This window comes from Diorhabda carinulata, chromosome 4, assembly GCF_026250575.1.
Source record: "Diorhabda carinulata isolate Delta chromosome 4, icDioCari1.1, whole genome shotgun sequence".
NCBI classification, from domain to species: Eukaryota; Metazoa; Arthropoda; class Insecta; order Coleoptera; family Chrysomelidae; genus Diorhabda; species Diorhabda carinulata.
Window position 1 is genome coordinate 25,359,938 of NC_079463.1, and position 16,300 is coordinate 25,376,237.

General features: G+C 34.0%; 2 protein-coding genes across 3 annotated transcripts in view; one reads left to right on the forward strand and one right to left on the reverse strand.

Moving 5' to 3' along the window:
- Positions 1 to 819: 819 nt before the first annotated feature.
- Positions 820 to 8,144, forward strand: LOC130893290 (tubulin alpha chain-like). 2 transcript variants are annotated; one of them, XM_057799272.1, is made up of 5 exons: positions 820 to 1,479; positions 3,258 to 3,498; positions 4,242 to 4,529; positions 6,431 to 6,892; positions 7,915 to 8,144. In XM_057799272.1, exons 1-4 carry the CDS (start codon positions 1,084 to 1,086, stop codon positions 6,814 to 6,816), a joined length of 1,311 nt encoding a protein of 436 aa, XP_057655255.1. In that variant the 5' UTR covers positions 820 to 1,083; the 3' UTR covers positions 6,817 to 6,892; positions 7,915 to 8,144. The 2 variants fall into 2 exon arrangements, with proteins under 2 accessions (XP_057655255.1, XP_057655256.1); XM_057799273.1 differs by having other exon boundaries at positions 7,944 to 8,144.
- A 2,262-nt stretch (positions 8,145 to 10,406) lies between these two features.
- LOC130892519 (uncharacterized) overlaps positions 10,407 to 16,300 on the reverse strand; it is a 28,910-nt gene continuing 23,016 nt past the window's right edge. Inside the window, exons 13-14 of the mRNA XM_057797966.1 lie at positions 15,651 to 15,728; positions 10,407 to 12,408 (exon numbers count right to left, since the gene is read on the reverse strand). Coding sequence (XP_057653949.1) covers positions 12,376 to 12,408; positions 15,651 to 15,728 — 111 coding nt within the window. The 3' untranslated portion in view covers positions 10,407 to 12,375. The remainder of the gene's footprint in view (positions 12,409 to 15,650; positions 15,729 to 16,300) is intronic.

The window sequence follows — 16,300 nt, forward strand, 5'->3', positions numbered from 1 at the left end:
CAATTTGATGTTTTGACTGTTCAAAAACGTTTTTATTTGAACTGATGCGTGAGAGCTCGCATTCTTATTATGGAGAATGATTCGTCTTCTACGATTGGTTTCCCTGATTCTTCCACTTCCACTTGACCGTTCTACATTGTTCTACATATTTTCAGTTATTGCTTCGTGCGCGAACGACTTTTGTTGGATTTGTCTTATCTTGAAAGACCCATATGGTCAATTATTGTTTACTTTTGAGTTCATATCCATCTTATAGACCAGGGCTGTCCGACTAGCGGGCCGTGTACGGCCCGCGAGTACATTTTACTATAAATAAATGTTACTAATGCCCAAATTACGCTGCCTCATTAAGATAGTCAGCGTATTATGATAATGCGTTACGTATTCTTGTTTGAAAACTATCGTAAGTTCAAGCGCAAGAGAATATCAAAATCGTCGGGAGATAGATTGTTTATTAATTCTGAACAAGAATGGTAAACAACAGTGTTGTGGAATGTTTACAAATCGGTTTTGGGACAATCTTCACGAAATTCATCCTGTAGCGAAGCGCGAACACGATTCAATTCGCTCGAATCAAAGTTCGCTAGACACCAATTTTCAACAGATCTTTCGCATACCCAAATATTCATTCACGATATGTCCAACACGTTCCTCTGATACCTTTTAAGTCTAAGGTATCTCAATCAACTGACTTACGGTCTAACGAAATTATTTTTTAGACTTAATCGAAGGTTTTGTCGGTGGCAGTCGCTTTTGGGCGTAGACTGCATGCATCGCCTCGTTTAAACTTCTCAATGGCGAATAATATTCATCGAGACAAGCAGCCTAGGCTTCGATAGTATTTTTTGCCAAAAACACACAAATTTATACACAATCTAATACTAGTAGCGCCACCTAGAAAATATTTCATATCTAAAGTGAAGTTGTCGCGTCTACATTGAACTGCAGCCCACTCTTAAGTCAAACATCAAAATTAACATCAAACACTTTCAAAAATATGTCATAATTGTATCATTAGTCGCAATCACCATCATATTTTCAAAATTCCAGTCAGAAAATGCTCCATAAAATATTTAACACATAATGCCTAAGGGAGAAATAGTCCAAATTCATCTAGGTCAAGCTGGTGTCCAAGTAGCAAATGCATGTTGGGAACTCTATTGTTTGGAACACGGTATCAGAGTCGATGGAACTTTATACGATCCCAGTTACTCAGATAATAGCTACAGTCCATTTTTTAGTCTCTCAGGAAGTGGTCAAGCGGTACCACGAGTTGTTATGATCGATTTGGAACCTACAGTAATTGATGAAATTCGAACTGGATATTACCGACATCTATTTCATCCCGACCGGCTACTTACAGGTAAAGAAGATGCAGCAAACAATTACGCTCGTGGTAAATACAGTATTGGTACAGAAATGTTGGATTTAGCGTTAGATAGAACTAGACTTGTTGCAGAAGATTGCGGTAATTTACAGGTAAAGATTCCAACAAATACTTCCCTTCTTATGTCCATAACGTTTTGCTTTTGTACCAAATCTATCATTTTGTAATAAAGGAACACCTCTAAAAACTTTGAATACGAATAACCGACTAACCTCATCTTGGTCACTAAAAACCTCTATGCTTACGAGGTTGCTGAATGCGAAACGTTTTTATGCGATAATGACACTCACCATTTGGGTCACTGCTAGCCGGCCCTTCTTCATCTAAATCCGAAAGGACCTACGAAGATCTCCCGGATCAGAAACGTGGACAATAACAAGCAAAATACAGAGTACAGAAATGAGATTTCTGAGAAAGATTAAGAACAAGATTCAACAAAAAGATATGTCACGAGAATGGGAGAAAAACGATTAATAAGGAAGGTATATGAAGGAAGAACTTACAAAAACGAATGAAAAAATAGCTATGGAGGAGAGAAAACCTATTAAAGACCTGAAAAAAGTAATTTCTAATAATGAAACCTCACCAAATTTGTCTGGAAACACCTGAAAAAGTAATAGCGCAAGCGCAATGTCATGGTTTAGCGCTGATTTTACCGATAAAATAATTCACTGTTTATTTTTAATTTTGGAAAAATTACGTTAGTTAGTCATTAATTGCAGCATTACTGCAGCGCTTAATTATATCGGAAGATAGTTTACCCTTCTTTAAATAAAATGTCAAATGTTGAATTTATTACTGAGTCTGAGACACGATGTAAACAAGATAGAAGTTGCGCTGTTGTCAGCGCTTCTGCGATTCGATCAGGTGGCGCGTTCTCAAAATCAGTTTGACAGTTTATGTGGTTTCGAATTTATAGCATTTTCCACCAGCGCCAGATTCCGTATATTGATTGTAAGCTACGAGGATGCTTCCAGAAGTACCTGGCCCAAGAAAGAAAACATTTACTGAGTCTAAGACACGATGTAAACAAGACAGAGATTATGCTGTTGTCAGCGCTTTTGCGATTCGATCAATTGGCGCGTTCGCATATCATTTTTTCAATTCTGGGAACAGAAAATGATCTGAGGTGTCTAAATTTGCCGAATAGAGTGCATTAGATAGCAATTCAAACTTGAATAATACTCGCAGTTGAAAGTTACAGATAGAAATATTTGATTCGATGTGACGAATCACATAGCGGGCTTGAAGGTCATTTATAGGCGTCTTGGACTATAGAAGTTGTTTCTCTGTGGGGCGGGGCTTGTGGTTTTTGTTTGTGATTGCACTGCTTGAGGTTGCAAAAAAAACGAACGACCAGGTTGGTTTGTTATAAGAAAAAACAAACAAACGATTCTGTTAAGGTTTGGTGAACCACGTTAAAGAAAAACCGCTCAAAATCTGCAACAGCGACGATCGAAGAGGTGTGAGAGGTAGGGTTTTATCTAATGGCTATGGAAGAATAATCTAAGAAGTTGTAGTTCTCGGGGAGGTCTTCGTATGCTGTTTGGCATCTGAGCTGTTTGATTCGATGGGACGAATCACTTAGCGGGCTTGAAGGTCATTTAGACGGCTTGAAATATCAGTATTGACATAAAAGGTTTTACTTAAGTGGATTCCTGCCCTTGCACAGAAATCCTATAATTATTGCAGACAACTTATTATGGTCCGGTTCTTGTCTGTAGGATACGTGGTTAAAGGCTCTTCGAGAACTCCCTCTGCTCCTCGATATATTAAATCTGCTCCCTTCATCTCCCCTCTACTAATCCATTGGACCTCCGTGATTCTGGTAGAATCTTAGTAAAATGTTGATGATTTATTTTATTTTAAGGGTTTCATACTCTTCAGAGCTTATGGAGGAGGAACAGGCGGAGGTTTCACTTCATTATTTTTGCAACATCTAAGCACCGATTATTCCAAAATTAATACTTTGGAGTTTGCAGTTTTTCCCTCGCCCAGAATATCCACTATTATAGTAGAACCTTACAATACTGTTTTGTCTACAAACGCTTCGATAGAATATGAAGATATGTGTTTTTTGATGGACAACGAAGCTGTATACGACATACTAGGTATGCTTAGATTATTAACTTTGAATTTCTGGAACCGTTGCCGTCCGACGCGCGTTTCGATAACCGAGTTATCGTCTTCAAAGACTCAGTTCACCTTCAGTCTCCGAAGACGATAACTTGGTTAGGTTAGGTTAGGTTAGGTTAGGTTAGGCTAGATTAGGTTAGGTTAGGTTAGATTAGTTTAGATTAGATTAGATTAGATTAGATTAGGTTAGGTTAGGTTGGGTTAGGTTAGGTTAGGTTAGGTTAGGTTAGGTTAGGTTAGGTTAGGTTAGGTTAGGTTAGGTTAGGTTGGGTTAGGTTGGGTTAGGTTAGGTTAGATTAGGTTAGGTTAGGTTAGGTTAGGTTAGGTTAGGTTAGGTTAGGTTAGGTTAGGTTAGGTTAGGTTAGGTTGGGTTAGGTTGGGTTAGGTTAGGTTAGATTAGGTTAGGTTAGGTTAGGTTAGGTTAGGTTAGGTTAGGTTAGGTTAGGTTGGGTTAGGTTGGGTTAGGTTAGGTTAGGTTAGGTTAGGTTAGGTTAGGTTAGGTTAGGTTGGGTTAGGTTGGGTTAGGTTAGGTTAGGTTAGGTTAGGTTAGGTTAGATTAGGTTAGGTTAGGTTGGGTTAGGTTAGGTTAGGTTAGGTTAGGTTAGGTTAGGTTAGTTTAGGTTCGGTTAGGTTAGGTTGGGTTAGGTTAGGTTAGGTTAGGTTGGGTTGAGGAATTGAATAAATTGAAACTTTTCAATTCAATTTCAATATATTCAAGGAAGGAATTTAGACACACCTAGACCGACTTATACCAATTTGAATAGACTATTGGGACAAGTGGTGTCAGCGGTTACAGCGTCACTCAGATTCGAAGGTGCGGTAAATGTAGATTTGACTGAATTTAGAACCAACATGGTACCGTATCCTCGAATACACTATCCTCTTATTACTTATGCTCCGTTCGTACCTGCTCACAAGGCTTTCCACGAACAATTGTCCGTAGCGCAATTGACGAATTCGTGTTTCGAGCCTGCTAATCAAATGGTGAAATGTGATCCAAGAACAGGTGAGATAATGTTTTCAAATTATTAATAACACAAAAATATTTTAACGCCGTTCTCAATTCATTGATATTATTTACAAAGTTTTTCTATCCATTTTTTTAAAAAAATATAAATTTACAGATTTTTAAATTTTTATTCATAAAATATTTTGATATTTTCTCAAATTTTTGTATTAGCATCATTTTTTTAGAATAAACTTTAAATTTTAGATTTTTTTCATAAAATATTTCGATGTTTTCTTAAATTTCTTTATTAGCATTATTTTTTTAGAATAAACTTTATTTTTAGATTTTTTCAAATTTTTTCGTAAAATATTTTGATATTTTCCTATTTTTATAAATTTTTTTTGATCCTCTCACTTTTTTTTTCGATTTTACATTTTTGATTTTGAAAAAGAATGGGCTTCAAATTTTCAAAATAGTTTCGAATAAGTTTTAATTTCCCGATTTCTAAAATTTTTTCTTAAAATGTATAAATATATGATATCTTTCTAAATTTTTTTGGTCTTTTAATTTTCTTTCGAATTTCACATTTTTAATTTAAAATAATGGTCTCCAAATTTTCAAAATAGTTTCGATATTTTAATTTTCCGATTTTTTTAACTTTTTTCTTAAAATATTTTTATATTTTTCTAAATTTTTTTGGTCTTTTTATATTTTTTTCAAATTTCACATTTTTGATTTTTCAAATTTTTCTCTTAAAATATTTTGATATATTCCTATTTTTCTAAATTTTTTAGTCCTCATTGTTTTTTCGAATTTCACATTTTTGATTTTTGAAAAGAATAGTCTTTAAATTTTCAAAACATTATTTTTCGATTTTTTTAATTTTTTTCGTAAATTCTCCTGATTCTTCAAGATTTTTCGAAATTTTAAAAAAATTGATTTTCTACTTATTTTACAACTTTTTGGTAGAATTATGAATATAGAGCTCGAATTATTTCAAGTATCAAAAAGAGTATACCTTGATATTTAATTGCCACAATCCCACAAAGTTTATATTATCAAGTCGACAAAAATTTCATTGGAAACAATATATGAAATAATGAATCATATTCACGGAAGGAACTACGTTAAAAATGTATAATTTAGCGAAATTTTAATTTCCGCTATGAACTAATAAGGAGTGATTCGATTTCGTGGTCTCAATCTATCTACTTTTGGTAGTGAATCATCTCTTTTGTTAAATTCCAATGCCTATATCTACCTACTCTTTGGAACTCTACCGAGAAAATAGAAGCTATAAATAATAAAAACGAAATAAAAAACCCTTTCCATTTTTGACATAAAAAACTGCAAATGTAACATATTTCTCGAATTCGAAAGATTGTCATTTACAAAAATGTTTGTTAATATTTGCTTGCCTGTCAATTTTTATAAGCCTTACAAATGTTTTCATGATTTTACTCTCTTCTATAAAAGTATTCTAGTTTCGAACTCCTATATACGTTTTACTATTATCATTTTGAATTTTAATGACTTCTGTTATCAATTCTAGTAGCAGTATCGATATATGTGTCTATTTGGTCCCTTCTTGTAGTTGTAAATCAATTCACTTCACATTTAATCATCTCTATTTGGTTTCTCCATTTATCAATTTAACTTTTTTTCGGTCGAGTCAAATGGTTGTTAGAAATCTTTGAATAACAATTTTATTGTAGTTTTTTTCCATAATTTGCTTGATAGTATTGATTGCATCAAGCATCGACTCTCCTTGTGCAAATAATTTTCTTCCTGATTTTATTGTTGTGCTATTTTTTGTACACCTTTCTTGTGTATTGTAAGAATATGCCCACCTCTCCAATCTTCAGCCCCTATGTCTTTTATAGAATTTTTTTAACAACTAATATGGTTATTAACTTTTGTAATAATTTCTAAAACTAACAGATTGTTTATATTTCAAGGTAAATACATCTCCTGTTGTCTATTATACAGAGGAGACGTAGCTCCGACAGATGTCAATAACGCCATAGTCAACATCAAATCAAAACGTTCCATTCAATTCGTAGATTGGAGTCCTACGGGATTCAAAGTGGGGATAAATTACATGCCACCAGTTGCTGTTCCTGGTGGGGATTTGGCAAAGGTTCAGAGAGCTGTGACTATGTTATCCAATAATACAGCAATCAAGAGTTCGTGGGAGAGGATATTGAGGAAATTTAACGTTATGTTTGCAAAAAGAGCATTTGTTCATCATTACGTTGGAGAAGGAATGGAAGAAGAAGAATTTAGAGATGCTAAAGAGGATATGAAATGTTTAATTATGGATTACAATGAAGTAGAAGGATAAAAAACGAAATATCATTACTTTCCAACCGATTAATTCAAAGTGAACAACTTCATTATTAGATCCAATCTGAATTAAGGTAATTCCCGGTTTCCATCAGCTTCATAGTTTCCTTTATCGCTAACTCAATTTACTAAAAGTCTCTATTTTGTGCTGTCTTGTTTACCTTCTTCCCATCTTCTATACCAAACTCTGATTTCGCGATCCTAGTGCCTCATGTGTGGAATAATAGTAACTGAAAGGTCAGAAATTGGTCTTAAAAAGTCTGGTCTTATCAATGACCAGCGCTAGGAATTGAAGTTTTTCAAGGTCATTAAGAAATTTACGAGTGAAAATATAGAAAATTCCACGTGTGCGCGATCGAGAAACAGTCAGGAATTGGTCTTAAAAGGTCTGGTCTTATCAATTGACCAGCGCTAGGAATTGAAGTTTTCCAAGGTCATTAAGAAATTTTAGAGTGAAAAAAATAAAAAATTCCACGTGTGCGCGATCGAGACGCATTCGCTGATGGTCAGTTCATATAAATATTTGGTCAGTTTGATTTAATATTAAAAAAAAACATTAAATAATTTGTCATGGTGGTAACGCGCATGCTTTGGGCCGGTTCGTTGTATCAGATCCACCGCATCAGGAAGGGCAACAGAAAATATCAAATTAAAATGAGCAAATATTTATAAAAGCTGATCAATTATCAGCGAATGATTCTGGATCGCGCACATGCGGAATTATTTATTTTTTTTTCATAAACGAGGTGCTAAAACTTCGCAATGACCTTGAAAAACTTTAACCCTTAATAAAAAAATGTCCAAGTAATGAGACCAAGTGACCTTTTATGACCAATCTCTGCCCTTTCAGATGATATAATTGGTCAAACTAAATCTCACACATGGAGTGTTAAGATCTAGGAGCTCCAAACTCCTTTACGTCTTCTAGTCGTTTATTCTTCGATCTTTCTTCTTCTGCCCTTGATAACTTTTTTTGTTACTTTATAATTATTCTTTCCGGAGATGTACATTAGTCATTTAACTCGTTAATTGGTGGTTATTGATGGTTGATTTCATTATTAAATCATCCCCATGTTCTTTTTTTGATTTATTACAGGAATACAACATAGACTCTTCTGATTACAGGAAAGCAACAGTCTTCTATATGTTTTCAGAAGAATGAAGCGGATAGAATGTACTAATCGAAGTAAAACTTCCTTCGGGAAAAAAAAACTAACGATGAGTTTTTTTGGAGCCTCGCCTGAGATAAAAAATAAGAAAATTTTGATTTTGGATAATTAAGCATCACTCATCTACCAATTGTACATCAATAACTAAAAAAATAAATTCATAAACTTTCTCGAAACTAATTTCTCCGTTATATATATATATATATATATATATATATATATATATATATATATATATATATATATATATATATATATACATTTGTGAGATATATACAGGGTGTCCCACGACGAGTTAAAACTATCGATATTAATACCAGTGGCGGCTCCTGGTAAAAAATGTTAGGGGTTCTATAATATTTCTAAAATAGATTAGTCGTATTTGCCAAATTTGTATTTATTGGCTTTCGTGATGAAATGATTAGATTGTTTGAACGGTTACCTCACAACAAGAATAAAATAATTGTCATTGAACTTATCTATTTCAGTGTATAGTATACGACGAGTCCCACGACGAGTAAAAACTATCTGTATATATGGCAAACTACTTATAGTTAAATCATGAAAATTTCTACGTTTGGGTTTACGGATTATTATCTTTTTAACTGAAATATTTTTGAATAGTGAATAGACTGAAGTCGACTCTAACTTTGTTATTTTAAATAGAACACCCTGTATATTAATACATTTTTGAAATCTACGTAAAATTTTAGTATACTATTGTCTAAAAACTTTTTTCGAAAAATGCATACTTTTTGAGTTATTAATTTTTTTGTAACAAATTTGACAGTTGCAGACCCTAATAAATTATTTTTTTACGTGGATACCCTTAAAGATATGAAAATGGTTTTTATTCAGTTGCTTTTAGCAAAGTCAGACGTATTTGAATCTATATTGAAATTTTTTTTATTTTATACAGGGTGTGTATAAAAAGTGTTCAAAGTTTAACTTCATAAATATCAAATTTCTTAATTTTTTTAAATAGAACCACCCGGTTTTTTCTATTTTAATGCATTCAGGTAAAAAATAAGACAAATTCATGTATACTTTCCTATACCTAAACCTCACCGTTATCCAGATATTAAATGTTTTCTGTAAATTTTTAGTTTATTTTCATTTTTGACCATTCTTTTTATGCTAGAATGATCTGAATAACGTAAAAAAAGAGCTGCGTCAAAAAAATATTTTTTGACCTTGTAATTGATCTGTTTGGTGTAGAAAAAAAAACAAGCAAATCTGATATAAATCATTTTATTGACAAAAATAGTTGTTAAATTATCTTACAAAATTTTTATATCGCAATATACAAAATAAAAAAAAAACAGTTAGTCTTCTTGGCACTTTGCTTAAATTTTCCCGAATATTACAAAATGTCTATTATTAGAATCAGAGAGTACATTTCATATAAATATATTAAATTAAAACACCACTCGTCTCGTATTTACATCACTTCCATACATTTTACATAAATGACAATGTATCCGAATCCAAACTCATTAACTGGTCCTTGTTTACATTATTTTAAAACTGTGAATACTTTTACAAAATTATTGAGAGTTTCTTCGACCTCTTCCTCAAATCCTATTCAACTGACCGCCGACTGACTCCAAAGCTTCACCGAGTCTTCTTCTTTGCCTACTATACTTCCCATCCCAACTTTTACAATTCAACCTGGATAATCTACAAGCTTGGCTCAAATTGTGGGGAATAAAAGTCAATGAAACAAAATCTGCACATACAACATTCTTTAATTCATAGAAGAGGGAATTGCCCACCCGTGCGTCTAAACGGCAAGGAAATAACCGGTGGCAGGATCAGGATTTGAATTTCCAGTTTCTCTTGAGCGGAGGGACGGAGAGGGGAGAGCGTTGACATCGTCATTCGTCATTCGCGCGTTTTCAATCGAAGCGTATTTCAAAACCAATGATTCGTGCGTAATTGCTGGCCGAAGACGCCCCAAGTGTACATTTGATTCGATCATGGATACGAAGGCTCCGAACAACAAGTTCAACAGAAAATAACCCACGACCGGGACCCACCAGGACGTGGAGAACGATTGAAAACATTAAACTCGTCGCGGCAAGTTTCGATGGAGAGCCACTGCTTTGGGGCTTCCGAAAACTATAGTGTACGAAATATTGAATAAGGATCTCAAGTTTTATCCGTTTAAAATTCAAATTGTGCAAGCGCTTAAGCCTAATGATCACAATATGCATAAAAATTTCTTCTTCATCGTACGTTAGGACTTAGTCTTGTGTTTGCCTAGTTGCAGCTGGGATGATGAAGATCAGTTTTCATACCATCTTGGAGGTGGTCGGGATATATTCGATTTTTGTTATTTGTGTAAAAATTTCTATGAGACAATGCTGAAGCAATTTCGCACAATCTTTTGGAGTTATTCACAATCCCAAAGTGACGGTTTGGTGTGCGTTGTCAAGCAGGGAAATAATTGGACCCAATTTTTTTGAAAATTGTCAAGTGCAAGCAATTTCCATAGACGGTGTTGGTAATGGCGTTGTTTTGTGATTTTTTCCCTAGCAAATTGATAAGCGGTTTCAGTGGCATCCCCAGGTCCCCTGGTCTTACCTCCATGCACTTTTTTCTCTGGAGGTATCTCAAAACTGTACGAAACAAGTCCGTTCATAATCTCTGAAGTGAAGGAAAATATTATTCGCGAAATCAATTGCATTTCGTGGGCATTTCTCCAGCGAGTGGAAAGAAATACCGAAGCCAGGTTCCAAGAATGTTTCCGACGTAACGGTCAACATTTGGACTAAGTAATTTCTAAAAAATAAAACCCACGTTTGTCTAAAAAACACATATTCACTAAAAGGAAACAACTTGGCCTCAAGCTGCATGAATTCTACTGGATTATCGACGAAACTCCAAGCTATCTTTTGAGAACAAGGTCTTGATTTACAAAGGTATTCTCAAACCAATCTGGTGATATGAAGTACAACTCTGGGGCTCGGCATTAAACTCGAATATAGAAATTTTTACAAAGCCGTGTAACTGAAGGTTCGTTTAGAGTTTGGAGCCCATTTATTGGGGACATTGCGAAAAAATAGGACTACCCGTAGACACTGTACAATAGAAGATGAAGAAATGAAATTACTAGCAAAGAAAACGATAAAGGAAAAATAATATTAAAATGGCAGGATAATGATGCTTCCTACAAAAAATGGTGATGGGACAATAAGCATTGAAACATGATCGGGAATGGTTGTAAAGCCTTAAGCCGTGGTCGACTATAATTTCTTTGAGAAGGACGTTGAAAGGGAATAGGAAAATTGCTATGCCTTTATCATACTTTATAAAAGAATGATAAAAAAGAAAATATAGCAATTACTGATTCTGAAATCAATGTAGCAAAGAAGTTACTGATGCAAGAAACTACGGCTGTTGCTGATTAAGGGACGCCAAAACCTATTGCGTAGTGAAGGTTCAAGTTACAAAATAAGAAGAGGTTGTGAAGGGTAAAGTAAAAAAATAAATGAAAAAACAAAAGAATCAAGTTTGAGTTAATGTTTCAAGGACCCAGCACCATTTAAATATGGTCTCTAGGGCCGTGGAGAAGGTTCGAAATAAAATATGTCGTGCAGTCCATTGGAGCGCTCTGGCCAGTAGGGAACGTGTAGTTATGGACCACACCGGAACTCAACGTGTTAAGGAACAAGGTCATATTATTATTTGGTGTATTTGGTGGTAAAAATTGGTAAATATGTTAGTTAAACATGTGAGAGACAGAAAATCAGTTTTCGTTGAGGCCAAAACTGACAAAAACGAGTTTTCACCATTGTAGACATTTATTGTTCTTTGAGGCAACGCTGCTACTAAAGAAAAAATACTCAAACTCAAAACTATAGATGAGGGGAGAGTGGGAACCTTGTTCTTTCGCTGCTTCCTTTTGCTTTTCACTTTGGAGGATCGTATTTAATTGATAGAAAAAGTTGAAAGTTTTCAATTTGATAAGAACCAGTTTAGATGCAATTGGATACGATGTCGTTTAAAAACGAAACTTACTGGAATATTAGAATTTCATGTTATTTTTTATCGGGTTTATTTATAATATTTCCTAATTTAGTTTTTACAACTCCTCACTTTTCCAAAAAAAAAATGATGCACTTTAAATATAATTACAGTCCAGTACTTTTCAAATAAAAAAATTTCCACACACACACACACACACACAATAATTATGGCTAAAATAAAAATTATATAAAAATATATTTTATACAATACGAAAATATTTATGAAAATTGTTATAATAATGTGAAAAAGTTCATAAATAAATAATATAATACCACAGGCACAGACGGGACATTTATAAGGCACATTTTTCAGCTACGAAATCATTATAACAACATTCCCTTTTCCTGGGAGTTTTGCTAAAGGGATTCGAATCCTGAAATATCACTTCCCTGAAAAATAAAATGATTAAATCAAAATTAAATTATATTCAGGTGCAGAAATTTTTGGAGCCGTTGATGATATTCCTATTGAACAGTGTTTACACTCTCTATCGAGCGTTTCAATAACCAAGTTATCGTCTTCAGAGACTGAGGTAGATCATCTATCAGCTGATTAAGGATCCAAACCCAGAACGAGATTTAGATGACAGTTTCCGAACGACACCTTCCATTTTCGATGGAAACTTCAAATTTAAAATATGATATAAAAAAAGTTTTTTACTACTACAAAGATTTACCCCCTCTCACGGATTTTGCACTGAACTTTAGTACTAATCAAGTATTTTTATGGAGAAATTTCGAAAGTATGAAAACCTCAACTTTAGTATCCTATCATTGACGCTGCTCACAAAAAATAATAGTAGTCATACGAGGAATAAGGAATTTTTTTAGACGACGCCATCTGAAAGTTGTTCGTTCCGTATTCATTTAGGTGCATACCTAAAGTTGCGTTTTGAGTGTTCCATGTAGTGAAAGTGACAGTTCCGTACTACAAAACACTTTCGGGACGCTCTGGAGTAGTCAATTCAATGTTGACAGTTGACAGTTTCACTTCGATGATTTTGCATAACCTCAAATTTTTAATTTTCTGAAATTATTTGTTATTTGTTTTATCCATCGACATCTAGTAGACATATACATATTCCACTTGCATCCAATTCAATAAATATTGACTATTTCCTTCGAAAAATTTAAGCCAACCAAAAAGCTGTAATATTTTATGTTTACCTAGCAACGATCAAATTTCAGCGATAATACTGCACTAGTGCAAATTATCGATAATTTGCACTAGTGCCAAATTTTCGTCTAGGATTAATAAACATCATTTGGTTTTAATTTTATATTTTAAGAAAAGGAACAATGATTGAAAATGCAATTAGAATATACAACTTTACTGGAGGCCGACGATGGTGTTTCTATGCTGCTTCCACCACTTCTTATTATAATTTAAAGAATAACAAATTTTAAACACAGAATTAAGTTTATTTTAAATTGAATTTTTCTCAGGAAATAGTCTGCCAAAATGCCCTCTCGTGCATGTCAAATTGTCTCATAATTTCGACAATTTGACATGCACTCGGGACATTAATATTGATAATTGTCCTGGAGGTACAATGAACATTACTTTTTGCAAATTAATATTGAAATTGCAAATATCATTAAGTACATTATATTGTTCAATAAATAAAATGTTTATTCATTTTCTTTCCTCAGTGTAATTGAAAAAGTTTTGGATTTTACGCGTCGTATAAAAAATGTTGTGTTCTCCGCGGCTGAAATACTACTTTGTTGGACTCGTCTGTTGCTCGCCTCGCTTCGCTCGTCTCGCAATTTTCAGATTCGTCCAATAAAGTAGCACGTTCAGTCCTTGGCATACAAATAACTATTGAATTTCATAAAAACCATAGACAAATGAAACAACTCTTTAGTTAATCGCTTTTACCCACCGATTTACCAGGGTAGAAAGGATCATATGACTACGAACCGATTAACTCGATCAGTTTACGAGCAACAATGAAAGTGATCCGGATTAGCTTACGAACATGATCGGTATAACCCGATCGTAGTTTCAAAAAAAAAGAACGAAGTCAATAGATCAATATAATTAGAAAACTATAAATCAACAACAACCAAATTGAACAGAAAAAAAATTTTCATGAAAACACAAAACAAGCCTTAGCTATGAGGATTTTAGAACAATCGTCAATAAAACACCTGAACCAGATGAAATAATAAACGAAATTAAAGAAAAAGCAGGAAAAGAAAAAATTGTATGAGCTTATTAAAGAAATATGGGAACAAGACATACTGGAAATATACATCCGTCCATAGAAATCGATTTCCTATGTTTTGCATTAAGCAAAACAAATCAATCAAACATAAATTGACAATTTAAAACCTAAAACTCAAGTTTTTAGAGATGGCTATAACCTCCTCTTGATCTAATAACATCTCACATACGATTAGACATAGATCTAACAAAATTAGTTATTGTTTCTTGTGGAATGTTAATGTCTTCTTCTAATGCAACCATAAGCTCTGGAATCGAGTTTGGGGTATTAAGTCTAGCTCGAATTCTTCTTTTTAGCTCATCCCATATATTTTTTATCGGATTTAGATCAGAACTGTATGCTGGGCACTCTATAACCCGAAAACCGACTTCTGCAATGTAATCTTGCACGATTCTGGCGGTGTGCGGCCTCGCATTGTCACGGATAATGGTGAATTCTTCTCCAATGTAGTTGACGATACCACTAAAATCTCTTCGGTGTATCTATCAGCTGTTAAACCTCTTCTTGTGAACACGGTCTCTCCTACGATGAACACAGAGTCGGTTCATGCTGCTATAGAAATTCCCCTCCATGTAGGAACCATCTCTATAAGCGCTCCGCTCTTCAAAGTAGCAATCTGCAACTGCTCTTTTTGGTTTCTGGTCTCATCTGACAATAGAATAGATCCTCATTGTTTTAACGTCCGTTTTGGACCAATCGTAGGTGTTTAGGAATCAGGTTATTTTTTCTGCAGTCTTCGTTTTATTGTCCACGAGCTGTCGTTGCACTTAAGGTGACGCAAGTGTAGGATTGATTCATAATGGACAAAAATTTGAGTTACCAAAATTGAGATGCATATCTACAAAGCGATCATGGTAAACACTAAAAAGAATATTAATTAAGACGATGATATTGGAGAGAGACCAGGTGAAAAAAATGAAGAAAGATCGATGGGCTGAATTGGCAAAGAATGAAAAACCAACTTCAAGGAGACCTCTTGGCCGACCTTCGAAGAGATGGTCCTGGATAACATTGACTAGTCGAAAATAGAAAGAAGAAGAAGAAAAATTTAAACTCAAAATGTTTAAATGATTTCAACAACATATAAGTTGTCGATAGAAACGAGCTTGTACGACACCAGCCGGGCTGGACTAACCTCAGCTTTAGGATGTGTACAGGTAGAGGCTGGGCTCTGCATGAGCAATAAATTGATAATAGAATATTGGAGTTCAATGTATATAACATTATTTTTTTGAATAATCACTTTGTTTGGATTGGGAAAGAAGACAAGTAGAAAATATTGTTGGTGGAAGAATCAAGATAGTAATGGTGTATATATTCCTTATTTTTGATAAGTTTCAAATATCCAACATGATTGCAAATATCCGAAAACAATACTGTGAATATTAAGTTTCATCTTACCCTCTCAGCTTTATATAGATGAGTATGAGGAAGTAAAAAAGTTGATCCCAAGTCTCGTTCCGCCATAGTATTCGCTTCCTGGAAATTAAAATCAAAATTAGTATTTGATAAAAATATATTTTCTCATATAAAGCGATTTTTGATCGAGGATAAGATTGAGGATACAAAAGGGACAACTTGAATTAAGTCCAAAAAGATATTTCTATTTTCCAAAAGTTTGTTTTTCTCGTTGGATGCCAACCAATCGTTTTTTGTTTTGTTTCGGATAGCATAACAAGTCTTGTGATTAAGAAAAACACAATTTTTGACAAAAACCGATTTTATTCATAAATATAATCTCCTTCAAAAGCTATAAAATCGTTCCAACGCTTCTCTACCTTCTCGATGTAGAAGGATTTGTCTTTTGCTTCAAAATAGGCTTCAGTTTCATCAATTGCTTTTTCATGCGAGCTGAATTTCTTACCGGCGAGCATTTTTTGAGATCAGTAGTCACTGGGAGCGAGATCTGGACTGTATGGTGGATGAGGAATCAATTCGTTCAATTTAACCATCGTTTCCATCGATTTTTGAATCGGTGTATTGTTTTGGTGAAACCGTTGTTTTTTCTTCGACATATGAGGTCGTTTGAATATTGTTTTTAGCTAGTTTAT